Source organism: Zonotrichia albicollis, chromosome 16 (genome assembly GCF_047830755.1).
Source record: "Zonotrichia albicollis isolate bZonAlb1 chromosome 16, bZonAlb1.hap1, whole genome shotgun sequence".
NCBI classification, from domain to species: Eukaryota; Metazoa; Chordata; class Aves; order Passeriformes; family Passerellidae; genus Zonotrichia; species Zonotrichia albicollis.
The window spans coordinates 4,003,464-4,030,869 of NC_133834.1; the positions used below are offsets into that span (position 1 = coordinate 4,003,464).

Sequence of the window (27,406 nt, forward strand, 5' to 3'; positions counted from 1 at the left end):
GGGCAGTAACTGAGGGGTTTTACTAAAAATGATGTTTTAATGGAGGTTTGCTTGCTTTGGTTTTTCATTTGGTTGGATTTTTTTTCCAGACAAATCCTTAATAATAAAAAAGAAACTCCTGCAATTCAAAGGGATGCTCATGGTGTAAATAAATGCATCCTTTTTTTTGTTATCTTTTTGTTTTTTATCCACAGCCACACAAACAGACAAGCAGCTCTTCCACTGCAGCCAGGCCAACAGAGTCAGACCTAGGCAAGGATCCCAAAATGATCCTGGAATCCCAAGGTCATGCTGGGGGCTGCCAGCTCTCCTGGCATGACATTTCAAGGTCAATAGTGCATCCCTATTGTTGGAGAGCAGCTTTTAACAAAAGTTCTAATGGAAGAAATGCTGCTACCCCTGCAGAACCTCTGCCTCTGCAGGCTTTACTTCACAGGCAAGTTCAGGTATCTGGAGAGACCTTGGAGAAATTCAGTGAGTGTTTCTTTCTTGTTTTTCCATTGCCTTTTGTATTGCATTCTTATCCATTAAAGTGAATAGGGTTGTAGGCTCTTACTTCTTCACCCTCCAAAGAACTTCTCTGCATTTTAATTTGATTTAAACTAGGAAACTGACACATGCACAACAGAGAACTCTTCTAGCTTCTGTCACCGAATTCCCCTTTTTTTTAAGGACAACAGGGTTCTCTACAAATTCTGTGTTGCAGAAAGGGATGCAAAGGACACAGAGAAGAAATGACTACTATCAGGTCTGTGAATGGGCAGGAGATGAGAAGAGACAGAACAAGAGCAGAAATTAAAAACACATGGTATTTTAAAGAAGCTTTAATCATCTTTGTGGTTTTCAAGTTATTTATTCAGACATAATCAGCATTGTACTTCCTCTGCTGCTCCAGATTCCTTACAACTGTAATCAGATCAGCTACTTGAAAAGAAATTTCAAACTGCGGAGGTGGATCTAATTAACTTCACTGTCGTGTGATTATTTTAGTTTTCACAATACAGGAGTTTTTAAGCCCATCCTGTAATTAAGATTTACTCAGCAGTTTTCTCACAAATATCTGTTCCCATTCAGTTAAGTAATATGTTAGCATGTGTTGAAATATTTTTTAAATTATTTAACAAGTTCCCTGCTACTTCAGATATCTAGGACATGGAAAATACCTCAGATCTTTCTCAGTGCCATTATAATTACACCTTTCAATTTTTCACTAGAGATCTTGAGTTGAAGTGTATTGGGAAGCATCCTCTACTCACTGGCAAAAATAGATCGTTTATTGTGAATCTGTCTGAGTTAAAAGACTAACATTTCAAACCCCATAAGTTTTTGATGAGTGGCTAAGATGATTTTAGGAACCCCTTGGAATGTTCCTTTCTGATATGCTTTGAAGAATAACCAAAAAACAATATATGATAAAATATCAGGAACTTCACTACATCCACTCAGCTTAAATAAATTAATTTATATAAAAGCAATTAAAACACAGAAAACAATCCCATGGCATCAGTAGCTACCCTGAGTGAAGGGGAAAGGGGTTATTTAAAACTTGTAGAACACTTTAATCTACAGGAATAAAGTGCAAATCTGACTGCAATGTCACTACAGAAGCCATTGATGTCACAAAGACTCAACACCAAAGGTCTCCCAAGTCACACAGGATCTGGTTTGCTTTCCCTGTCTTCATCAGTGAAAAGAAATGAATAAATGAATTAATACATAGACTGCCTAATTCACACAGATTTAAGAGAGAACCTTTAAGCCTCCTTCAGGGATCCAGAAATTAAATGGGGGGAAACTAAAACTGAAGAAAATTGCACTTCTTACTCTTTCCAGAACAGCCAAACACACACAGACCAGCCTGGAGAGACAAAACTCTGCACTGCAAACCTTCCCCCCTTCAGAGAGGAATGAAGTTGGCATTTCAGGAGACAGAATTCTGCAGCAGCATCAAGGAAAAGCATCCCTGTGCGTCCTTCTCACTATTGTTCCCACCAGGGCTTCCTGAGGAATTGTTCCCTGCACTGTGCCAATACAAGTGCTTGCACAGCTGGGTCGGGAGGAGCTGGGAGAGAACTTTACCAGCCCAACAAAAGAACTGTTGCTTTTTTAGGAATTTTGGAGAAGTCTCCCAGCCCACAGCTGCTCAAATGCATTTTCCTGCTGAGCCTAAAGGGGAGTGAGCTCTACTGCAGCCCAGGAGTGGGAATGGTTAGTGGGATGCAGGAGGAAATGGGCACATTTTTCCCTGGGACTGCTACCAAAGCCTTGGTCCCCTGAAACCACACCTGGAGATGCAGCTCCAGAGGAATCCAGGCTCCTCCAAAGGCTCAGTGCTGCTCAAGAAGAGGAACCTCACCCTTCCCTTCCCCTCTAAACCCCCTGCTTGCCCCACACCTCACTCAAAGTTCTGTTCACTCACAGCAGCTTGCAGTAGATCCTCTGTGACCTGACAGAATTCACTAAATCTGCAGAGGAGTATTTGGAAAAATACTTGCAAGGGTCTGAGCCAGGTCAGAGTGAGCCCATGGTCAGAAGCCAGCAGGGGCACAAGGGCTGGCAGAGGTCAGGGAAGGAAAACGCCATTTTAGCAGCAGTTTATTTTTACTTTAGCTCCCAGCAGCTCTGAAACAATAGGGAGACCAAACATTAAATTACTGATATCACTGACACTACAGATATAGTAACAAAATCTACTGTATGCAGTAAACTGATGAACATGATACCAAAACTTACATAATGCCATTTGCAGCTGGTTTTATTTTAAAACACAGGAAATTCCATGTAATTTCCCTTATTGACATACTGATTAACTTGAATCAGTTCCTTCAAATTGGGTATCTAATAAATAATTCAATTTCTCTAAATTCTGCTTATCAACTGACATTTACTACTACTGAATTTCCAGTTACCGACCCCGACAAGGAGGAATTTGATCCAGAATGAGACTTCTTAGGCACAGCACACAAATCTGTCTCTTAAAATTTCTTTTATGCTTTTACTTTGGGAAAAAAAATAGGCCTAACTTTTTTATTATTTCCAAAAAAAGTTACTTGAATTTTGTTTTCTACAGGTTAACTGGAAAAAAGGGAAATCAAGGGTATGTGATCATTTCTTATGTCATGTTCACTAGCACAAACACCTGAGAAAACTAACTTAACCTTTCCAAATGGCAGCTGGATTTCAAAAATTCTGCAAAGTCCAAACTGAAGTGGGGCAAACACACTGGGGGGCTTTGCTCAAGAAAGGTGTTGAGATCAGAATTTTAAAGTTTTGTTGCAAAACTGCTGATTTTGTACTTCAAGGATTAAGATGTGAAATCTTCCTGGTGCTATTCCACCATCCCATTCCCTTTAGATGCTGCTGTTTTCCTCTACAATTTTTCTTGTTGTTGCTGTTGTTTTGATAGTTTTGTGCATGGCCTTCCTTAATTCCATAAAGTATAACAGTTCTCTCATGCTACAGATATCTCCAAACAATCTCATTTTCATGGCTTTGAACAGCTCAAAGACTGTGTTGCACTGCTCTGAGCTGCTGCCAGATGACAACTGAAGTATGAAATTCTTACGAGGCAGTAATTGAAAAAATTTGTTAAGCCTGATATTTAACACCTGTTCAGACTGACAAATGTCATCATACATCAGGTTTTTTACCCCAAAAGAAGCCAATGAGTCACAGAGTGACCCCCACTCAGACATACATGCCACTTGGACTTGGGATCTCCTCTGCAGCAGTGCCCCCATCCTGTTCCTCACGATGCACTGGTAGAAGCCAGCATCAGCCCTCTGCAGAGCTGGGATGATGTACCTGCAGGGCAAAAGGCACAATTAGAGAGCAATTCTTCCTGGTTTGCACTTTGTCTTAAATGCTTATTGTATTTTTTCTTACAAACAGCATTCTTGTGTAATCTCAGGTCTTTGGTTACAGTACTGTCTGTTACATACAGGTTTTTAAAAAGCAGCCAACACGAAATGCATGAAAATACCTTTAAGTCTTCAGTTCTGTCTATGATAAATGTCAAGTATATAAAAAATACACATGAAAGACCGACTTAATTTTTTTCCCCTAGTTTTCTCTACATTCATTCATAAGGGAGAGCAGGTAATTAGTTCAGAGAAGCCACAAGAAGCTTAAGTGTAGGTATTAGGAAGACTTGCAAGAAATATCAAAGCTTTCCAATGAAAGCTCCACTGTGTGACCACTGGAACTCAGGAATCCTGGAAGTGCCACCTTGTGCTGTACTTTGTGTTTGCTCTGCCCTTCAAACACACACTCAGTCCACTAATCTCACCTTCCTCATTCAGCTACATCTGATTGCTCAACATGAAAATGAGCTGATAGGCACAGTTTTAATGGGAATAAAACACATGAATAATAGAGATAATCCTGCATTAAACAAACATTAATCACAAGTGCATATTCCCCCAGTCACCTTCAGGAGATATTATGGCAGGATTAATGAAAGTCTTTATGGAAGATAAGGAAAAGGAAAACTGCTGAATTTTAATCTTCTAAATTTAATTCCACTAAAAGAAAACATTTCTTCTTAGACTCAAATATATTGAACACACCCACGAGCTTAATGCCTCAACAGGATCAGGGAGCATAAAACAAAAGAGGCAGAAGATTCTGGTGTCATCACAAAACACAGCCCAGCAATGGGGTTACAACACCAAACACAGGGGACACAGCAGAGCCCAAGAGCATGGGCAAGCTTTAGATATCCCTGGGGTTTCCAGGAGCCCCTGGCTGCCCTTGGATATGTGCTGTGACTCCTGTGAGCTCCCCAGGTCACTGCTGGGACCTGCCCAGGAGCCACCAGCACATTCCCTCCCGTGGCTGTGGCCGGAGGAAAAGGAGGATTCCAACCTGTGCTCTGTACGGAGCCACAGCAGCCCCAGCACACAAATAATGACTCTGAAGCAGGAATGTTGTTTCCTCTTGCCTGATGAGCCTCACCATGGGGAACAGAGTGAGAGAGCAGGTGAAAATACAAAGGGAGAAATCAATAGGACAGGAGGCTTCTCTAGATCCTTACAAAATCATTTCCTTCTTTGTGAAGAAGACGATTGTTGGAAAACATCATTATTTAAAAAAAAAATAAAAAGAACTGAAGATTGTGACAAATACTGAAAATGAATTTTTATAGTTCTTTTTACCCAACAGTTATACAACAACAATCTTCCTTTCTCCCATGAAGATTTAGTGTCCTACTTGGCTAATACCTTGTCTATTAAATTAAGCCAAAATTAAAGGCCTCTTTCCTGAGTATTCATCTGCACCAGGACAGTAATGCAGATTTAGTTTTGCTGCCACCAGGACAAAACAAATCAATTAGATCAGAAGTGTCCTACTTTGGTTTTCTTTTCTGACTTATTAAAGTTTCAGCAGGAAACATTCTTAACATGTTGCCTGAAGAAATGAAAATCTTTTAAAAATTTACAGTGAAAATCCCATCTACTTTGGAAATTCCAAGGCAGCCAAAACCTAGAGCAGCTGGATTCTCAGTGGACCTACTGGGTACAATGTGCAGGTACAGCAAGCAAAGTTAGAAGAATTAAATGTGGAAAAAAGAGATAGGACATGTGTTAATACTGTTTGAGACTACCTTGAAAATTGCAAACCTGGGCAAGGGATAAATATTAATGGAATTTCTGATTCTGTGTTTACAATTTTAAACAATCTTTATGCACCTCATATGTCTTATTATTGTTTTAAAACCTACTTTTCTATTGACCTTACAGCCTTGATACTGCTTTTTGTGCTGTGCTTTTCCCATTCCACTTGTTTTCTGACTGGCATGAAGAGATATAAATAGGCTTTCTAAGTTCTAAATAAGACTTTCTTTCCCTGAATGAACTGAAATCAAAGGTTAATGCAATTCCTTTCAGTGACAAGACAGAATTTTGCTTTATTTTTGTCTATGCTCAAACTTTGGAGACATATCTTCCCATTGTGGAGATGTGTCATGGTTTTGTATGGAGGCTTCTTGACGTTCCTGGGAATGTCTGCAAGGACTTTGGAAAGTCAGCCCTGACTTTTCCCTCATTTTAAATGGCACAGCCAAGCAGAACCTGGAGTTTGGGAAGGTTCTGCAGAGAGATGGGAAGTGACAAGCGGAAAAGAGAAGCTTCAAGGGGAGTCTCCCTGAGCCTGATGTGCTCCATCACCCCTCTGCAAAGAGCTCCAGGAGGGAGTGGCATCAGCCACTTAAGGAGAAATCCCAGCCAACACTTACAGTTCACTCCTAATCTAAAATTTAAACTCTCATTTTAATTTTAAATGCCCTAAGAGTTGAAAGTGAAGCTATAGGCTATGGGATTTAATAGTCATAATTATGGATACAGAATTAAAGTTAAGTGTATTTTATTAGATATTCATGTTACTTTTTATCTACTCAAGCTTTCTAACAAAAGGCTTATGGATCAACTGATGTCACTTTTAAAATACAGAAGAAAACTGAAATGTGTCCATTGTTAAAACATAACAATTAGATACTTTTAAGTAGTTTGGTTGAAAGTGTATGGCTGCTTAGACATGACCATAGTTTCTTAAATTCCAATAAATCAATATCTTTAGGCCACAGAAGCGAATATGACAGACACACCTGGTCAAGAACTTAATTCAAAAGAAAACAAAGGGAGGAAAAAAAGAAAACAGAAAAAAGGCACTGCCTGAACATTAAAGTCTCTTAACCTATAGACACGACCAAAATTGCTCCTGCAGTCAGCAGCATCGATTTGTTATCATAAGGTGGATCTCAGATCACAAAGAATTTCTAAGGTTGTTTTATAAACACTTAACACAAAGTGGTGCATGCACAGTCACTGTAAACACTGGGCTGTGCACACAACCAGCCTCGTTAGACAAAGAGGAGCTGCTCACTCAGGGTCACCAATGTCACAATGCAAAGGCTCCAATTAGTTCTTTACTCACTTGGGCTGTTATAATAATATATTTCAGCCTGTTACAATGTAGACATTACTTTAACTGAGACACACTAAGTAATATCAATTACCAAAAAATCTTTGATTGATGATTCAAATTGCAGCAGAAGTCACTTACTCAGGAAGATTCGTGCATTTAAACAGGCTATTTACCCAAGAGAACTGCACAGCAAACTGTTATGGGGTCAAAGGTTAAATTCTGCAACTGCAATTTTTATGTCTGAGCATATCTTTTCCTTGCTTTCATTCATCCTAATGCACCTATGTCATTTTTTGGAAGCTTAAAGCTTTGCATTTCTACAGAATCAAAATCCTGTTTAGCTGATCTCTGGCTGTGGTGTAGCAGTAGGGATGCAATTTCTAAATTAATATTTTCTATCAATAATATTATCATAAACCAGCAGCTTCCTCTGCGCCAGATCTTTTAATGAGAAATAGAAATAACAATATAAAAAATGCAGAATTAATAAATATGGTTGGAATCATGACCTGACATTCACAAGAACAAATTAAATGCAATATAAGAAACAAGGGACTGACTGCAGGTATGTGCACACACAGCTTGGGAAAGATGTTCTAATAACTGACTCACACTGCCATACACAGTAAAATTCCAATTTTGTATTGGGATGTCCACTTGTTTAAGAAATACCACAGCACTCAGGTCTTATTTCAAAATGTCACACATTCTTACCCAGGTTTCTCCTAATACCATGAAATGTCATCTCCCGGTGCCTAGCACACCTACAGGGCTGGAGTTCTAACCTTTGCTTGCTGCTCATTCCATGTTCATGTGTTTGTCCCCCCACACCATTTTTCCTCTCTCTCTCTCAGCATCTCCCATGGTCAAGGGCTGCTTCCAGCTCCTTCTGCCCAGCCACTGCAACTGACTCTGCTGCCATTGATCAAAACAAGTGGCATTTGCACAAAGCCATGCTCAAACATTCTGTGATTTGTTGTGCTATTAGAGATCTTTTCATTTTCTAGAAAGCATTCACAAATCTCCTCTTTATGTGTGTGTGGCTCATAATCCACCTCCCAAAGGCTTGAAAGCAGCGACCATGAATAGATGCAGGGACTCAGGACTAAGGGGGCTCCTCCAAATCAAGTCTTGCATTTTTAGGTAACTTCAGATAGAACTAAATGCTTGGGTTTAAACAGTTGCTAAATACTTGAAATGCTAAATGACCCCCACAAGTTTTAAAAAGTTTTTTAAGGGAATTTTTTCCCCTACTACTCTGTAAATGTAAATAACATCAAAAACAGGACTAGTGCTGGGTTAAAATTTTGAAAATCTTTGAGAAAATTAATTATGTATTACCTTGTGTAACAATATAGAACTTTATCTCATTATCTGCATACTAACTCATACTGTAATTTCTGTCTATAGTGATAGGGCATAACTTTTCTCTACCTTAAGCCTTGTGTCCCAAAAATGCAGTATTTAGCTTGCTTTGCAAAAGGTACAGGTGTTCTATCTGGGCTCTCTCTGTCACACACTCACCCCTCACAATGTCTGAACTTATCTGGCAAATTCTACACAATTAGAAAGCACCAAATAAGTCGCATAAAAATTAAATTTCCATATGGGTACAGAAATTTCTGTTTGCACAGAGAAAACCCAGTCAATCCTCCCACGTGAGAGAAAAGCAGACAAAACTTGGCTGTCTGGCACGTTGGTCCTTGGCCAGCCATGAGCTGCCTATCAGTAGGAATGAGCTCTGATAAGCCAGCTGTGGTTTAGCTCCTGTTTGATGGAATGTCTGTGGGATGGGGAGGGAGGTCCTGGGGGCAAACTGCACAATCATTAAAGGGCAGTTTGTTAAACTATCAGCTCCCTTTTGGAATTGCTAGAATTGAAACAGAAAGTTTTGTGTGGAATTTAAGACAGACCACATTCCTCTAGATCTGATGGAGACGGACAGTCCCAGCGAGCCTGGCTCTGTTCAAGGATGAGTTCACACATCATATGTAACATTTAGCTATGGAATGTGTCTCCTATTTATCACAAACACAGGTAAAAGTTACATCTCCAGCAAAAGGCACCTCTTAAAAATTCCCCATGTTTTGAAGCATTAAATCTCATTTTTAGCAAAGGAATCTCATCTGTTTACAAAATCTACTCTTCTTTCATAATAAACCCCGAAGTCCCTGTGTCTGTATCTACAAAGCTCTTTCAGGCATTGGGAAACTGAGGGGGTGGGGTTTGGTTTGGGGTTGTTTGCAATTCCACTTGCAGAGGTGATTATATGGATGTTATTTACTTGTATTCACTGGAATAGGAGGTGATTTCACTGTCGTTGTGCAACCACTTGAATTCCAAGGGCCAGCTGCCTTCGGCAAGGCACGTAAGGACCAGTCTGTTTCCTTCCAGGTGGATCTGGGGCAAGCCTGGTTCTGTCTTGAAGAATGGTGCAACATCCCCTGAAATACAAAGGAAAAAATAGGTTTGGAGGCTATTTAGGAAAATATAGGAGAAACTACTGATATTTAGCTAATTTCTCCTCAACACAGTCATGGTAAAACAAGAAACAACATGATTCAGCTAAGGCTTGCACTGGTGCATTCATAACTACGCTTTATCTTTAGGGGCAGAATTACCAAGATCTTGATAAACTTTGTCCTTGCCCACTCCGACAAGCTTTTGTCCATGTTTACTCTTTCCCCAGATGAGAATTCCAACATTGTCTGCTGTGGCAGGAAGTGAACAACCCTACTGGCTTTTTTTCCCCCTTCTCCTTTCTGAGGATTAAATCTACTCAAAGCTTTTCTTTTTCTATCCTTTTTTTAAAAAGTTTCTTGAATAGAAACCAGAAGTGTAATCTTGGATAGAAATGATTATCACAGCAGGAGAAGTCTCAGGGTAAATGAAGATTCTTGATAGGGAAAAGAATTTAGAAAAAAACACCTCACAAGTATTTTTCAATGTTCTTGCAAACCAAAATGTGTTAAATTATATTACCTGAAGCCACTAACAGATTTTTGAATTAGGGTACTTCAGTAATATGCAAGGGTCACTTCTAATCGCAAGCTCTTGAGTATCACAAATAAAACACTCCAAGCAGCAAAATTCTTGATGGGTAAATTGCCAAAGCTCTGCTCAAATACAGATTGATTCTGAGTCCACACCTGCTGGAGATCTACCCCCATCACCTCTGGAAGATGAAGACTTTTTACACTTTATGTATCGAATTTCTACTTGTAACTCTAAAGGAACTATAGGCTTAATTTTAGAAGCACACAAATACCTTCTATAAGCAAAATTAGCACAGAATGGCCTGGGCTGGAAGGGATGCTACAACTCATCCAGTTCCAACCCCTCCCATGGGCAGGGACACCTTTACTAGACCAAGTCGCTCCATCCAACCTGGCCTGGAAATCCTTTCAGGATTTTATGATTACACATAAAACACAGGAGTTATATTTAAAGACAGATTTTTTATAGAAAATATTAATAATACTGAATAAGTAGACAATACTGAGCTCTTCTTTAAAGTGTGCAGGGTGTGTGTGTGTGTACTTTATATATAAAATACAGAAAAAAATCCCAAGATACATAAATGTTGTCCCAGTGCAAGTAATGGCTCAGTTGAACTGCAAACCTTCCTTTAAACATTTATTTTACACAAAAATCTCAGGCATTTTTATACTTGGAATTTTATGTTTAAATAATTATATTTCATTTTTATACTTGGCATTTTATATATACTCAGGCATTTTATATTTAAAGAGTTTAACCTAATTTTACAGTTTGGAGTGCCCCCATGTGCTGTTCAAGGCTGGAATTTTTGAGCCCACAGAATCATTGGCAGCCCCAGGAGTTTGGGCCAGGGGGTGCTGGTGGAGGTTTCCCCGTGACCCTGGTGCTCCCCTGGGGTTCACAGCCCAGCCTGGGGATTGTCAAAGTCTCTCTATCTTTCCCTTTTCTCAGGGGATGTTTCTGAGTGCAGAGCACGTGGCAGCACAGCCTTGTTATCACTGAAGGGTCAGAGCTGGCTCCAGCTGAGCGTGGCCAGGCAGCCCCAGGCCCACTGGTGCCAAATATCTCCTGCAATGGGTCATAAATCAACCTCAGCTCCCCACTCATCTGGTGATTTGGATTGACACATTCTCTCCTGAGTTCTTAGAATTTAACCTCAGGAACACAGTCATTTATGCAGAAAGAAAAACCACATAATCTTAAAGCAACACTTACAAACTATCACACAAAATCAAACAAACTGAAATAAAAACCGTATTTGGGGTAGGGCCCTTTTCTGATTTGTAGCATTTTAAATAACCTGTCTTTCAAAGAAACTGATTTGTGATGAGTGCAGATCAGCAGTATCTTCTCTAAATTGGCTGTATAGGAAGCTACAACAATCCAACATATGAGAAAATTGGAACACCTCCAAACTAGCAGATATTCCCAGACAAGCCAAGGAGAGTTTTTACACTTCTCCACACTATTACATGACTGAAAATATATTCTGCAAAGCTTCTCTTTAGTTGTTGTTTTAATGACTGCAATTATTGTGAAATCATCTTATCCCAATTCTCATTGTCTCCTAACTAGTAAAACCAGCCAATATTTTAAATGTTATAAAGAAAAATTTAAGTTGGAATTAGAGGATGTTCCTGCGAAAAACAGTTATTTCACCCAGAGAGAAAAGCAAATTTTTACAAAGATATTTATAAACAAGAGAGAAAATGTTAAATCCTGTCAAAGGTATTTTGGGGAGCCTCCCAAGGGAGCTGCAGACATTCTACCCTGGCAAGATTAAAGGTGCCAGGCTTCCTCAGGAGATGGAAAAGCAGCAGCTGCGAGCAGCGCTGGTGTTCAGGGGAAGATAACAGAGCCCAGCTGGTAAAGTGAAACGATTCGTGCTGAGTCTCCTGAAAACAACACTTACCTGCTCATGTACAGAGGCTCCCGGAATGAGTTCCCTAAACTGTTCCTCCCAAAGAAAGTGCAGTCACTGAGGGAGAGCTCAGTGGAAGTGGTGTCTGCACCAAACTGAGTCATTTGTTGATCCTTGTTTTCAGTGATTTACAGACTCAGCAGCACAACCTCCTTCATTACTTACTCTGAATTATCCACTTACTCCTAACTTATGTCTTTCCAAGAAAAAGATTATGCATTTGGAAGACAAAGTGCTGCCCACAAGTCTTCATTCAGCCCTATATTTCCTACTCAAATATTCCAAACCCAGTGATGCTGCAGCCCACTCAGAGCTATCTCCCATTTAAAGCATCACAATCAAGCTGTTATTACATGAAAATGATTCTCAAAACTCAATCCAGTTCTGTTAGAAGCTAAAATTTAATAGACCTACGGGAATATTTTTATAAAGAGTATAGCATGCTTTATAAATTACCCTGGCTCTCTGGAAGATTTACTTAAACCCTTGAAGTAATTTTATCTTCTAATCCTTTATTCCTGACTTTCTCATCAATCACATACCATCAGTTTATCAAATTCAATTATGCAATCAGAGCTCACTAAATATTCACTGAAAGCAGAAATGAAAATAAAATACAGAGCAAAAATTCCTTGCAGAAGGAAGCTTTGATGACATTGGCATTTCTGCAGCCCAGGGCTGCTCACACCTCAGGCCCAGGAACCAAGGGCTGCACCCTGGGCTTTATTTACAGTTTTAAGCTGTAATGGGAAACGGAATTTAAACCTGGATCTGCAAGGAAAAGTTTGGTCGATATAGAGCATCCCAGGGAAACAGGAAAATTGGCAGGGAAAAAAATCAAAGCTGTCTCAGAAGGGTTTTGGGAAAGAACTAACGGGCTGAGGGACAGCAAACACAAGGGGGCAGTTAATAGGTATGAGATCCTTGCACTCAGTAATTAACCACAGAAGGGGCTCACCAGGAGGGTAACCTTGGCTAACCAAGGGTTTAGAAGCCAGGAAGGCATTTTTAGTTTATACTCTCCAAGAATTGAATAAAATACTACTGAAAATACTATCTGAGTCCTAAAACCAAAAATAATAAAATACTGCAATTATTATTCTTGGCTAGAATATTTTTCTGCCTATCAAAAAAAAAAATAAAATTAAGTAAGCATTCATGCTATACACTGTTGCTTTTTCTAAATGTGTTGATACTTCCAGCCTCTCTGGCTCTTCAGCAATGCTGATTTAAAAATAAAAGTAATAGAAGTAATAGTAATTAAAGAACTTTTTGAGTTGCAAGAAGGAGCAAAGGGATAAGGTGCCAATCTGTTGGCACATGTATATTAACAGCTTCAGTAAATTTTCATTAAGTCTGCTTACCAAACTCGCCAACATCCTGACTTGTGTCCTTAAAAGGATGCTGCAGATTTATTTTTATGTAAATCTCAAGAAGAAGTAGGATTGAATATGCCAAAATTATCTGGAAATTTGCTCCACAGCATTTCTGCCTTGCTTTTCTGCACCTCCAAACTGCTTGAGTTTCATTACATTGCTGGGTTGGCCTATCCAGTTTCTTTCTTTGGTACATGCAAAGCTTAGATGGGTTTTACCTCAAAATGAAGATTCAGGACTAAATTCAACAAAACCAGACAGTTTTTCTTGGACTAATGCTGACATTTAAGTACAAAATGGTGCTGGGTGCTGGGTCCTCCACCCTGGGCTTGTCCCCAGCCCTGGCAGATGAGATGCTCAGCAGGAGACTGAAAGCTCCCTCATGTTTCATTCTCCCTGAAAATCACCTTGGGGCACAAATTTACAACCAGAAAATGCAAAAGGAAAAGGCAGCCTGGGTGGACAGCTTTGGAATGGCAGCAAAAAAGGAGTAAATACTCATTAAACAGCCAAGGAACCCAAATCTCATCGGGATTGCATGAGTGAATGTGACTCCAGAAACAGGAGAGCATCATGACAAGGACCTCAAACATTTTCTCTAACAAACAAATTAACAAGGCTCAGCTAATGCTTCTGAGACCTTGAAGAGCTTACATTTGTAAAACACATAAAGCAAAGTCAGATTAAATAGATCTTTCAGTTACTACAAGTTCTTACAAGATCTTGAAAGCAGGTTGCATAGTCCTGTCCCTGAGGAATTAATAAATTTTAATTAAAGACAGAATTTGATCTTGAGAACCTCTACCCTGCAGAGAAAAGGAAAGTTACAGTATTCCAGAGAAGTACCACATCACCCTCATCAGTAAAACCCACTGCAACTCCCCTCTTCAAATCTCAGCTTTTTTCCTCCAGCAAAGTTGGATACCAACAGTTACAAACAAAATCAGGTGGCCACTTCCTGAAAAAAAGATTCTGTGGTCCTGAACACTCAGGGGAAGGAAAAGGGGAAAAGGCAGGGAGTGCTGAGAGCAGGCTGAAAGATCCCCAGTGCCACTGCCATTTGTCTTTGTTATGCGTCTCTACTTTTAAGTCACTTTTAGGTGAGCTAATATTGAATATTAAAAGTAGATCAACCTGCACATAAATCAGCAATTCAGAGCAAATACAGCTCAATCACTTAACAAATACCAGGTGAGCAGCTGCCTTTGCATCGCTCCATTGGCCCTACAGGTTCAATATTGAAAAGAGTTTTGACTGAGATACATTTTTCAAACTCAAAAGAAAAACACAATGGGTTTATTAAGTAGCACACCTCTATTGATTTTAGCTTATTAATCTCCAGTCAAAACATGATGCACATTACTGTTTCTTCATATGCTTCTAAAGGTACGGTCAGCTGACACAGAAACATAAAAAACAGAATTATTGCTGAGGAATTCTCTGAGGAAAATGAGGTAGAGACTGAATGATCAGCAATACAGAAATGTTTTTGCTCTCAGTGTCTGCTAGGAAAGGAGATTTCAGAGACCTTCATGTAGGTAAACAATGACTGCCATGGGAAGAGTATCCCAAAAAGTCTGTCTGGGGCATTGAATGTGTAATACAAAAATAAAGGTAAAATGGCAACTGGAGTCAGGAAACCCAAACTAGAGACAGGAAGAACCTTCTCAGTAATCCACAGAAACTGTTACAACTACGGACAGCAAAATCCATTCCAGACCAGACTGAAGTTCAGCATTGAGCACAAACAGTCGAGCATGAGCTGCTCTGCTCTGACAGCAAATAACAGCAACCTCCTGGGAAAATGGCTTTTCTTCCTATTCCCAAGTTGGATATAGAAAAGGTTTTTCTCTATTTCCTTTTCAAAATGATCTTTTAGTCTTGCTATCTCAGTTTTCTCATCTTAGAGTTTCTGATATACATGCATACATGGGCTAGCTCTGGATGCAAGTTGTATTCTCTTGTGGAAATGAACTTCAATAGATTATATGGCATATGAATTTGGAATTATAACACAGTAAATCCTGGGAAATGTACCAGAAAGTCAGATTGAACTCAGATATATTTGAATCAATCTTCTTTTGAATTCAAATATTCCAAAATGCATTGGTGAGATGCTGGTGAAGTTAGTATATGATCTATTCATAAACTGTCAACAATGTCAAACATACATTAGAGCATTCACTCACTTTAACTGTATTGATTTGCAGGAAGTCTATTTTACCCAAAATATTGGATCTTTGAGATTCAAATTTTTGTGGTTGAAAGTGTGACATAAATCACCAAGTCCAACAATTAAATTTAAATTGCATTTTACTACCTCATTCTAAACCTCAATGGCAAAGGACTGATGCATCATAGTGAATATTTCATTAAAATATCAGGTTATTTTTCAAATATACTGCAGCAGCTAAGAATTTTCACACAATGGTATAAAGCATTCCCTCAAAATGGATTTCCTGAACTTTCATCAAAGACGATATCTGATTTTATATTGGAAGAGTACTGAAGCAACTGTATTTAAATCAGTCTTTCCTCCCCAATTTCATACATCAGGTAAATGAGCCCAAGCTGCCCATTTTTGTCATCCTAGAGATTAAAAAGATAACCTTCTTTTTGGGTACCTCTATTATAATCCCTGAATGCAAATACAGATATCAGCTGAGGTTGATGGATGGTGCTTTTAGAGGTTTAATTGGGGATGGAATTAAATTGTTTTAGGACTCAGCACATTCTGTGAGGAAGCCCACATATTTTTAGAATAACTGACATTTATTTCTTTTAAATGCACACTCACAGGGAGACAAGATTTCAATGGATAACTTCTTTTTTTGCCTTGAACAGCTCACATAACTAATTGGCAAGTTAGCTATTGGGTAATTGCCAATCATATATTTGATTTGGATGGAGGAAATATTGAACTAAAGATTGCAAACCTGTTGCAGCCTATCCCAAGAGGAAAACTAAACATTCTGTAATGTATAGTTATGATTAGCTTTCAACAATTCAATAGAATAGGAGTCCCAAGCGGCGAGAATGAGTGTTTCACACTGATAGTTAAGTAGATTTAATTAAAAATTCTTTTTTTTTTTAAATTGAAGCATCATTTCTCTATTTCTGAATTACCTAAATGGCACTGCAGATTCCAGTTGGCTTCTCTGCTCCTCATTTCTTGATGCAAACAGACCAAATGTTTTTTCCAAATCTTGGCTAACACATAGTATTGCTTAAAAGAACAAACATCCTAATGCACTCCCTAGAAAATTCTATAATTCTAAGATAAACACCATGAAGTGACTAGCTACAGTAAAACCTGTTTTGATATTTCCAATCTTTCTTCCCTGTTTTAAGGCACAAACATTTCTTGTTATCTCTCTCAGCCTTCTTCCATTTTTCTCTATGAACAGCTTTAGATGAACTACAAAAATCCATTTGCATCCTGAGACAACAGAAAAAAGCCAGAACAGGATTTTTATGATAAAAAAAGAAAATCTTACTATCACAGATGCTTAAAAGTCCTTAAACATAACCTGTTCTTTGTATTCATAAAATCTACTCCCTAATAGTCTGCCATCTATTTAAAGACCATCTTTTCATTCACTACACAATCACTTCTTGAAGAATTCCCTTTTGAGAAAAGATTTCTCAAGTTTTATTAGAAACACTCAAAACAGAACCACGGCAGACTTTTTATAGGGCCTGGATTCTGATAGAAAAAAAATAATAAAAAGACAGTGGTTGGTAGCATACCTCCATTAAAATTCAACATAAACCTCTCGCAGTTATCCCCAAATACACCAAGAAAGACTTTCCCACATGCAATTGTATTATTCTTTTCTTAAAATTGATTTCTTTAGCAGACCAGCCAAGGAGAAAAAAAATAATGAGCTGATATCGTTTTAACTGAGCCTCAAGCAGCTCCTGATGTATTAACCTAAAATCCCACTAAGGCTTCCTTTTCCCATTTAATTTCTACACCTCATGTTTTAGTCTCACTTTCTGATCACCTGTAATAATTCAGTTCAGTTGGGGCAAAAAAAATTATACTGGCTTATTGTTTATCAGAAGGGAGTGAGTATTCTCAGCTCTGTGAATTCATGGAACACCAGAGAATCCCAGGATGGTTTGGGTTGGAAGGGACCTCAAAGCCCATTCAGAGCCACCCCCATCCATGGCAGGGACACCTTCCACTGTCCAAGGTTGCTCCAAACCCCATCCAGCCTGGCCTTGGACACTTCCAGAGATGGGGCAGCCACAGCTGCTCTGGGCACCCTGTGCCAGGGCCTGCCCACCCTCACAGGGAAGGATTTCTTCTCAATCCCATCTCAAGCCACCCTCTTTCAGCTTAAAGCCATTACCTGCTGCAAGATTAGAAATCAAAAAGCTACATGTGATGTTCTAAAATTATGTTTACTGTAGTTCATGCACAAAAAAGGCTTCAGAATTATTTTTTAAAAAATATTCATGAGGATGTTTTTCAGAAAGTTACAAATGCACGGAAAGAAAAAGGCACATCCCTACAAAGTAGGCAAATGAAAGAGAACCCATTAACTATGAAAACCAAAACAAAATCTCCAAAGAAACCTCCAGCCTCTGAATTTGGTATCAAAGCACAACCTCTGTGCTTTTCATACTCTCTTCATACAGTGATGTTTACAGAGCCTCACTCAGAGACTCGAGGAAATAAATTGTTAGTGTTTAAACCTCAGCCCACAGCAGGTGGAAGGCAGGGCTGCCTCACTGAAAGGGAATCCAAATATAGCAGGATTTCCTTCATTATTTTAACCACAAAAGAAGCTATTGTTGCTGCTACATAATCTACAATCTCCAACTACCGTAGGGCAGCCTGATCACACTGATATCTAACCAGCAATTTATAAATATATCCTCTAAATATTCCAATTGACACTGGCACGAAGGAGAGATGAAACCCTACAGAACACGTAACAGGAGAGAAAAGATGAAAACATAAATGTGCTTTCCTCAAGTTCATGCCTGCTATAAGAGGCATTCTCAGTGTGCAGACAATAAATAAAATCAAAAAGATAAACAGCTGAGGAGTGTCTGGAAGTACCAGAACAGAAACACAAGAGCAGCAAGAGGAAACAAAGGAACAGCAAAGGCACTGCCAGACCTGAAAGCCATGTCAGGCACCTATTTATGTTCTCAAGGAGAATTTATTTCTAAATAGCAAAGCAGCTATGAATATCCAGAGAAGATATAAACACATCTCTTTTGATAAAGGGGGCTGGAGGGGAAATGATTCATGCTCAAGCCTTTGTTAAAAATCAATGCCTACTGCTCACTGCTATTGTTATTTTGTTTTTTCCTTAAACTTGAAAAATGTAAATAGGTTTAGAAACTGGGTAATGCCTGCCTCAAAAAAACTCGAAGGATCTGAGTGGTATCACTGAATCGGAGGGTGGTGAGCAGAGACAGGACTGTTCTGGATGCTGGATTAGGACAGAAATGCCAACAAAGCACAGCACAAAGTTCACAGGACTCAACTGAAATATTCCCACATCTTAAGAAAGCTCTGGGACAGGCACCTGGTGAGAGACAGAAGCACAGAATGACCCTTGCAGAGCTCTCAGAGTATTTGTGCAGACACTCCCAACAGGATGGATCAAAGGCTCTTTGGAAGGCTCACACAAACTGGGCACCTTCACTTTCCCAAATATCACCACTTATTTCCGTGTGTTTTACACCAAATCCTTTCAGAACTACCCAAGTGGAATTTTTCACCACTTCAAGGAAAATACACAGATCTAGAGACTATAGAATTATTTCGGTGATACCAATGAAACATGTAATTTCTTCTTGTCAAAATGGGAAGAAACATATCACTGTTCTAGCAAACATAACTGAGCTTGACATATCTGAAGGCAAAGAAAAGGAGTTAGTTGATTAATCTGGATATTTTATTTAATTTTCTTTAGGTTATAAATAAGCAGCAAGTTAATACTGTTTTCAACTTTTGACAGTTCTAATGTTAATTACATGTACTGGATTTTATAAATCAATACTTCTTACATAAAGTGTTATTTAACTTGTCAAGTGCAGCAATAGATCAATGCATTTACTGTTCCTGCTAACATTGATGGATGACATACATCAAAAGCATATGTAAAGGAAAAATAAAAGACTTATTTGTAAGCCAGACAGGGTTAAGCCCTAGTTAGGCAGATGGGGAATTTAAACAGTGTTTTGAAAATAACATCTTAACTTCATTAAGATGTAAAAAGTTTTCTTCTTGTTTGGGTTTTTGGAAGTTTGGGGGTTTTGGAGTTTGGGGTTTGATTTGGGCTGATTTGTGGGGTTTTTTTCTTTTGATGCTAAGACCTGCAGCTATCAGCAGCAGGCTGCTCTGTGTACAGAACTGCTATATTAAATCTGGGTATCCTGTAGGATACAGGAACAATGAATTGCACTTCCCAAACTTCAAATTATTTTACTAAAGAACCACATCCCCATGTTCAGCACAAAGTACTTACATCTAAGCATACAAATAAGGTGATTAAAAACCCTCAACAGTTGTTGATAACTACTTCACTATTTGCAAACATGCTACAGTTAAAGTCTTTAAAATTTTAAAGGATGTACATGAAAAATTTTGATCATAAATCCATTTTAAAGACTGCATTCACTGCATTATGAGCTGTAATAAAAGAAAAACTCAATCAAAAATCATCCTAGGAGCCAGTACTACTGCACCTGCACATCTTGAAGAGAGACAGAGGTCACAAGGTAACTAATTCTCATTATTCATTTGTCCCATTTGTAAAGAAGACATAAAGTATAATAAAACTATGAAATCCCAAAGAACTGAAAGCTATTTATTACTCTGTATGTAACTACAGTAAATCAATAAAATATTGGTTAAAACCCATTATCAGAATTGTGTATATCTACAGAATGTATAATCATGTACTGAAATAAAAGGGGAAATTGTTTTCTTTCTGTTATAGATAGATTTCTCAGAACACAGGTAGTAATTGCACAATATGTTATTTCCAGTGCACAGAATGACAAAAAAGTCCTTTTGCATTAAAAATTGTCATGAGGATGGGTTTTTCCCAGTTGTAAAAGGTAATGAATGTAAACTTGATGTGTTATCCTTTGGTAGTAATTCATGTAATCATTATATTTTAGAGTAATTTATCTGAATAGAAAATAAAAAGAGACGTCTGTTGTAGCACAACAAGATTCAGTGAAGTACAAAGAGGCTCTACTCCATCAGATCTGCTATTCTGGATATTATTTATGAGAAGTAACAAGCAATGACTACAATCTGTGAGTTGTTTAGCATGTCTGAGAAATAATTAACAAAAAGGAAAAACTGAAATAGCAATGGTGAATTGAAGTCAGAGAGAAGTTTGTAAAATTGCCTTCAAACCTTAGGAAAAGATGAAATTCTATTTAACAAAAAATTTTAAAGCAAAAAAACTATAAAAGAAACCACTACAGGCTAACATATGTCCTGCAGGACCTTGTTAGCACCTTCAATGAGGCTGAGAGTTAATGCACAAAAAGTCATGAGGTTGTCTTCAGAGTTGGAATATTTTGTTTAAAATAATCCAGCAAAAGACTTCACAAAAACTCTTCTGAACTGTTAAAGGAGAATGGGTATGAAAGAGAGAGGGGATCAGCTGCCTCACAGCCAGCCTGGGGTTGTACATCTGCAGGATTTCCTGGGAGCTGTCAGACCCCTCAGCCTTGAGGAAAGATCATCCAAGTGAAAAGCGGGAATTGCGAATGTGTAACCTTTGTGTCCCACAGGGAGCTGTGAGTGAGGAGAAGGCACAGCCTGAGGGAGACTGGCCAGGAGATCTAACCCAGAGCACTCGGTGCTCACCCAGAAATCCAACACCAGCCTTTGTCCCATCCCACTGGCCCTGGCAGGGAGGAAACTACCAAACCCTATAGCACTGACCATGCTGGATCCCAACCCTGCTCCCACCCAGGCAGCAGCACCTGCTGGAGACCAACCCAACAATACAGGCAGGCTGGCCAAAGGCTGCCTAGAGCACTGAACAAATGGAGAGCAAAGCTTTGCTCCTCGCTCTGAGCCCAGCCAAGCTGGCAACAATGAGGATGTGTATCCACAAGGAATGGAATCAGCCAGAACCTCCACTCAGGAGCACTCCTGTATCCTGTAAGAGGTGAGCCCTGGTTGTATTTAAGTAACACTGCAAGTTCCATAAAATTGCTCACTGGGGGAAACAATCTGCCTCCGTTCTCTGCAGGATTCCCCCAGTCCCTCCAGTCAGCTCTTCCTGCTCTGTACATCCACATACATCATCAAGCTGACAATTCAGAACTGGATGTATAGCCCCAAACAGTGCTGTTTGTTAAATCTAAAAACTCTTAATCAGAGTAATTTCCTTTACTAAACTCTGTGGGAGAAAAGGATAAATATAGATGAAGTATTATTACCTGAGTTTACTGGGAGTGCATCACAGGATGACACACACTGAGCTTATTTTCACCCAGCAACACCAGAGAGAAATGGTGACAGCACAAATGTTCCTCCTAGAAACAGTAGATTATTGCAGGACAAAGAAAGCAAGAAAGGGCATCTTAAATGCTTTCTTTGAGTAGCTGAGGCATGTCATTTTCCCCAGAGGAAATAATTACATTCTCTGAAAGGACTGGCAACTTCAAGTTATTTTGAAACAAAGAGCAGTTCTTTGTGTAACAGGAGCACTGAGTTGTTTCAGAGAAGCAATAGGTGAGACTGGATCAACAAAGTTACCTTCACCTTCCACCAGGCACTTAATGCCAGCCCAGTGGGAAAACAGCTGGGCTGTTTGAGGTTTTAGCCTCCCAAATAATACTTATTCTCCCTTTTCTAACTCTGCAATTCCTCACATTTTTAGCCACAGGTCCAAAAATTATCAAGGTATATTTCCTGTCCTTCCAAACTAAAGCTTTACAAGAAAACTATAATTCTGCACCACATGAAAAAACATTCAAATTTTAACAGCCAAGAAAACTTCTACAAACAAATGACAGAAAAAGTCCTCTAGAAACACCTAGAAATGGTTTTTTAACTTTTAAAATGTTTACAAAATGAAGAAAAGCTTAATAGACAAAAGGAAACATTTCTATACATGAATTTATTTGGGGGAAAGTCACTGAAGCAGAACACAGTTGTGATTCTTTAGTGATGCTCTGACACATTAGGGCAAACAAAGCTAATTTTGCAGGTTCTGTTCAGGGCAGAACACCCGTACTCTGGCACAGCAGAAATGCTGTGATCCCACTGAGGGAGGTGACAGGGCAGCCTCTTGGCCACTTGCTCTGGTCTGCCTCCCACCATGGTGTGAATAAGAGAAAAACAGGAAAAAGCTCCAGGTCAAGTCCCTGTTGGATGGGGCTGGGAGCAACCTGGTCTGGTGGGAGGTGTCCCTGTCCATGGCAGGGGTTTGGAATTGGATGAGCTTTAAGATCCTTTTAAACCCAAACCATTCTGTGATCCTATGATTCTATGAACTGCTAAAAAAAAAAAAATAGTTTGACCGAATATCATTCATGTGATATATTCCTATTACCTTCTCTTAAGGGCGTATCACATAAATACTCCTATTCACACATTTTTCACAACCAGAGCTTTCACTGATGTGGTTTATGAAAATGTCTTTCACCAGCATGGATTTCAAAAGGCTTCTCCATGGAGGAGAACCTCTGAAAGCGCCTCCTCCAGAATCCCTGTCTGCCTTAAGAGCAAACAGACTGAAATGTTGGTGCATTATTGCTGGCTCATTAAGAAGCAAATTAGTTGTTTTTGTCTTTGTTTAGCAGTACTCCACAGGTACTTATTTTGACACCACTTTAATGTGCAAACACATTAAATTAACGTGTTTCACAGTTACAGGAAACATTCGTTGGACAAAGGCCAATCCTGCAGCCTCGCAGCAAAAATTATTATTTCTATATTAAAGAAGTTAAATTACATAAGATGCTTCCCCACATGTGTTTTTTGCCAACCCATTGCATTTGGCTGAAGCTGATGATTTTATCTTTCTATTTAATATTTACAATGCATCTCAAATACAACTTATTACAAAAATAAATAAAATTAATAAAAATGGCACAAATGGCTAAAAACCAATGGCCAGACATGACCTTCTCCTCTGTGTATACAACCAAATCATTACAATTATGTGTGTAAAGTTCAAGAACAACCTCTGTTATTTGTCTATACTATATATAGAAACCAAGTTCTATTAATAAACAGTCAGCCTAAATTAGCATTAAGATAGTATTTATTTAGTTTAGACTTTTGGCCTTTAGTTTATATCATCTTAGAAGTAAACAGAAAAAGTATAATAATGGCAAATAAAACAATGAAGCAGTAAAAATAACATGATGATGGATTAAAATATATTGTTCTAGTTGGGAGTCAATAGGGCAAGTGCTTTATAAAAATTATGTTTTCCTTTGACAAAACCAGTACAATATTTGCTGGTACAAGCAATAAAAAAAACCTCCCATAAAACACTTCCGACTTCGCTTTCCATTTTAATGGCTGCAGGCAAAATTCAGAATACATTTGTCAAGTTGATATTATCAACACAACAGGGGTATGCCTGACTTGTTCTACATTTGTTCTGAAAGTTCACTTTAGAGGCCACGGGCCAGGAAAGAAGAACACAGGAAACTGAAATCATTCCTACCAGGCAGACACAGAAATATATCTTCAAATATTTAAGAGAAGTTTCAGTAAATATTATCACATATTACTCTGCAAGGCATCAATCACATTCAGTTTAACATTAAAGACCAGCCATTCTGAAAATTAAAGGTGATTCACACTCTCCCTTTGCTCAGTTTAATGAGACATCCGAGTCTGATCTGTGACAACTACTGCCAACATCTTTAACTTTCTTCCTGACATCTGAAATTGATTTCAAAGGCAGATACTGAGAAGGCAAGAATACTACAGAAAAGGACGTAGGAAAAGCATTGTAAAAGAAAAAATCAAACGTACAGCCTTAGATTTTTTCCCCCCTTTGATACTTGGAAATCATCTGCATCATTAAGCAACTGAATTTCCATTATAAGTTCCTAAATGTACCTGAACCTTATTCTTGTGCCTTTGAAATGAATACCAGCCAAGTATATTAAAAACAATTCTTTGCTTTCATTCATTGTTCATTTCCTATTTTTGTTCACTTTGATAATGCCTGAGCTAGGGTTTTTTTTCCATGTAGTGAATGCCTGCTCTTTCATGAAATACATTATGTCCTTATGGTTGTACTTTCTTCTATTTTAATTTCTTAGGTTTCTTCTTTTCCAGACTAAAATTTTTAAAGAGGACAGATATATCATAGAGATCAAAGAAAACAACTGCTGTAATTGTGTCATTCTGCAATTTGCTCATAGATGAATAAATAAATGAATGGTCAGCTGAACTAACGGATAAAAGCAACATTTATAAAATCATTCAAATGTCAAAACCAACTCCTTATTAACCATACACTGGCTGAAAATGAACTGAATTCCATGTGTTCAGGGTCTGTTAAGAACTTCTAGCAAAGACCAATTGTAACAGGAATTGGTGCCTCATTCAATGGATTCCAAGGATCACAGAATGGGTTTGGGCTGCTTATTTTTGATGAGAGCCCAATGATACCAGGGCAAGGAGCTTCACTTTGGCACCAGCACCATGCTTGTAGGAGAGGGATCTCAGCAGCTGTCCTGCCCAGATGGCTGCTTTTACTTACACAGCTTTGAACTGAAGAACGATAAAATCTATGGATGAGGGACCTCTACCTTGCAAAACAGCTGAGATAAACAAGACATTGATTATCATCCATCTTATGCACACAGGATTTCTTAAATGGACAAATCACTCTGTTTTGTTTGATTTTAGCTGCATGTGGTTCCTGCTGAGCATCCTGGAATTCTCAGGGGAAAAAAAAAGGAATTCCAGGTTTCCTGTATTCCCGTCAGAGTGTCCACGAGTACAAAAAAAAACCCAAAACAAAACAGCAAAACCAAACAAATACAAATTACACGGGGAAAAGGAATCTGAAGTCAGAAGTAACCAGCACAAAAGCAGATTGCCACACACTGCATGACTAATGGCTCATGCCTGTGTTCCAAGGTAATTAATCCTATTTTTCAAAGCTAGCTGAAAGTCCTGAAAGAGTCATTCCTGGGGAAAACTGTGGTTTTCCTTAAAACAAGGCAAAAAAGTGAAGGATTTGATTTGCTGTGCTGACATAACCTCAGCAAGCAGCAATAAACACTACTCACTGAAAATGTTTTTGTGTAGAGTTCACCAAACTCCAGCTCCTGTGCGGGTCTCACCTGAGGTTTCCCTTGTGGAAAGCACTTTCCAGACTGACTTTTTAGAGATCTTGGCAAATTCCTTGGTTTACTACAAGTGTTTACTGCAAATTGCTGCCTGATACCAGCTGTTCACATGTCACAAGAGTATCCCCATCACTAGCAGGTTTTATTAAGCCTTAAAATTGGGTATCAATATATGAAATAAAGGAACTACAAAATCTATGGCAGCCATCACACAATTTCCAGCCTTTTACTGTTAATGAGTGCTTCAGGTGCACACTGAGCTTCAAAGAAAATATTAATTTATTGTATTCTGGTTGCTATGTACTATTTGGAAGCCAAAATGGAAGGAACCCGGAAATTTGTAAGGTGAAAATTCATTTTAAATTGTGCAAGAGAATTTGAGAGCTCTAAATTCTCTCAGGAGATTTAAAAGTGAAACTGATCTTTTGATTTTATCAGCTGCATTTATAACAGAAATACTGTTTTATGAAAGAGAAGTGGAACAATAAAACACTACTGAAGCACATAACCCCAAAATTCTAGAAGTTAAAGAAGTTGAGCTTTTGATGTTGTTCCTATTTTCTTACAGTTAGCAAATATAAAATGTACCCAGCAAGCAGAAAGGGAGAAAAGAGTGGGAGTTTTGAAATATGGTGCAGTTTTCAGTCTGAGGAGGTCAATAATTGCTCGAAATGATCTTTAACCCTAAAACAAGAGAGGCTCACTGGCAATTTCTTTTAATTTACAATTCATTTCTCATGAGTAGATTCCAGATGAATTGTTTTCACGGCAGCCCTTGCAGGAGGCCACACTCTCACTCCTGCCTTCATCAGAGGACTCCGTTTGTGGCACCAGCCTATTGACAAATGACTTTTGAAAACATGACAACTCACGGCCACGTCTCTGTGTCTATCCTGTAGGATAAAACCTCCCTGGATCCCATTTCTCCTCCGCCCCTCAGGGGAATGCAGCTCATTTCACAATGCTCTGATTGTGAGTCTTGTTGCTGACTCCCTGTGCTGACAGAATTTGAAAACCTGAATCAAGAAACCACTCAAAAGTACATTTGCTCCTCGTTGCTCAGTGAAAGAGCCCTGCATCAGCACACCCACATTTCCCCTCTGATCTATTTACCTCCAACATGCCTTCTGCAAGGCTTCTGTGCCCTCAGACACCAACCAGCACCACCAAACCTACAGTAAGCATCAAACACCACGGCTGCCCCATCTCCTGAGCCCTGGACACCTGGGACCAGGTGCCCACTTTGCATTTCAGCCCTTGAGACACCTCTGGAAGGGAGCTCAGAGACAGGAAGGGCCCAGACATCTCTAGCCCTGATCAAAAATACCCTCAGCAACCACACAAATAAAAGGAGCAATCTCCTCTTCTATTCTGAAGGTGTCATCAGGGATAAGATCATCAAGTATTAATATCACACTCTTCTAATAAACAGAGTTGGGTCATTAATGAAAATAAGCTTCATGACTTCAAAATAAATCTTGGCACACACATAATTTTAAACTGTTGCACTTCATCTAAATCAATGCAGTTTTTCATTTTTTTATGGCAATAATAGTTCTGCCATATATTTCTCTATGCAAAAAGACTTGAACTACGCATTCTTGTTCAAGCCTTCAAAAAAATTTACCCTCAAGCACAGCTCAGCATAAAATATTCCAGCTCAAAATTCAAGCAATTAAGAAAAAGTCTTCTGCAGCCAGATATGCCCCATAAAAAGTAAACATATGTAGGCAAAATAAATTAGAGTAGCTACACCAGCACAGTGGTACAGGTTTATGTAACAAGATACACATTTAATTCTCTCATCCTTCTTAACACTTGTCCTCTGTTCATTACCAAACACTGAAAATAACGCTTTTTT

The 27,406-nt window shown here is 38.8% G+C and overlaps 1 protein-coding gene across 2 annotated transcripts in view; it reads right to left on the reverse strand.

Annotated features, from left to right (window-relative positions):
* Positions 1–27,406, reverse strand: part of SDK1 (sidekick cell adhesion molecule 1) — a 382,650-nt gene that overhangs the window by 266,876 nt on the left and 88,368 nt on the right. For both annotated transcript variants that reach the window (XM_074553325.1, XM_074553324.1), the window contains exons 2-3: positions 9,209–9,368; positions 3,698–3,804 (exon numbers count right to left, since the gene is read on the reverse strand). In XM_074553325.1, the coding sequence (XP_074409426.1) occupies positions 3,698–3,804; positions 9,209–9,368 (267 nt within the window). The remainder of the gene's footprint in view (positions 1–3,697; positions 3,805–9,208; positions 9,369–27,406) is intronic.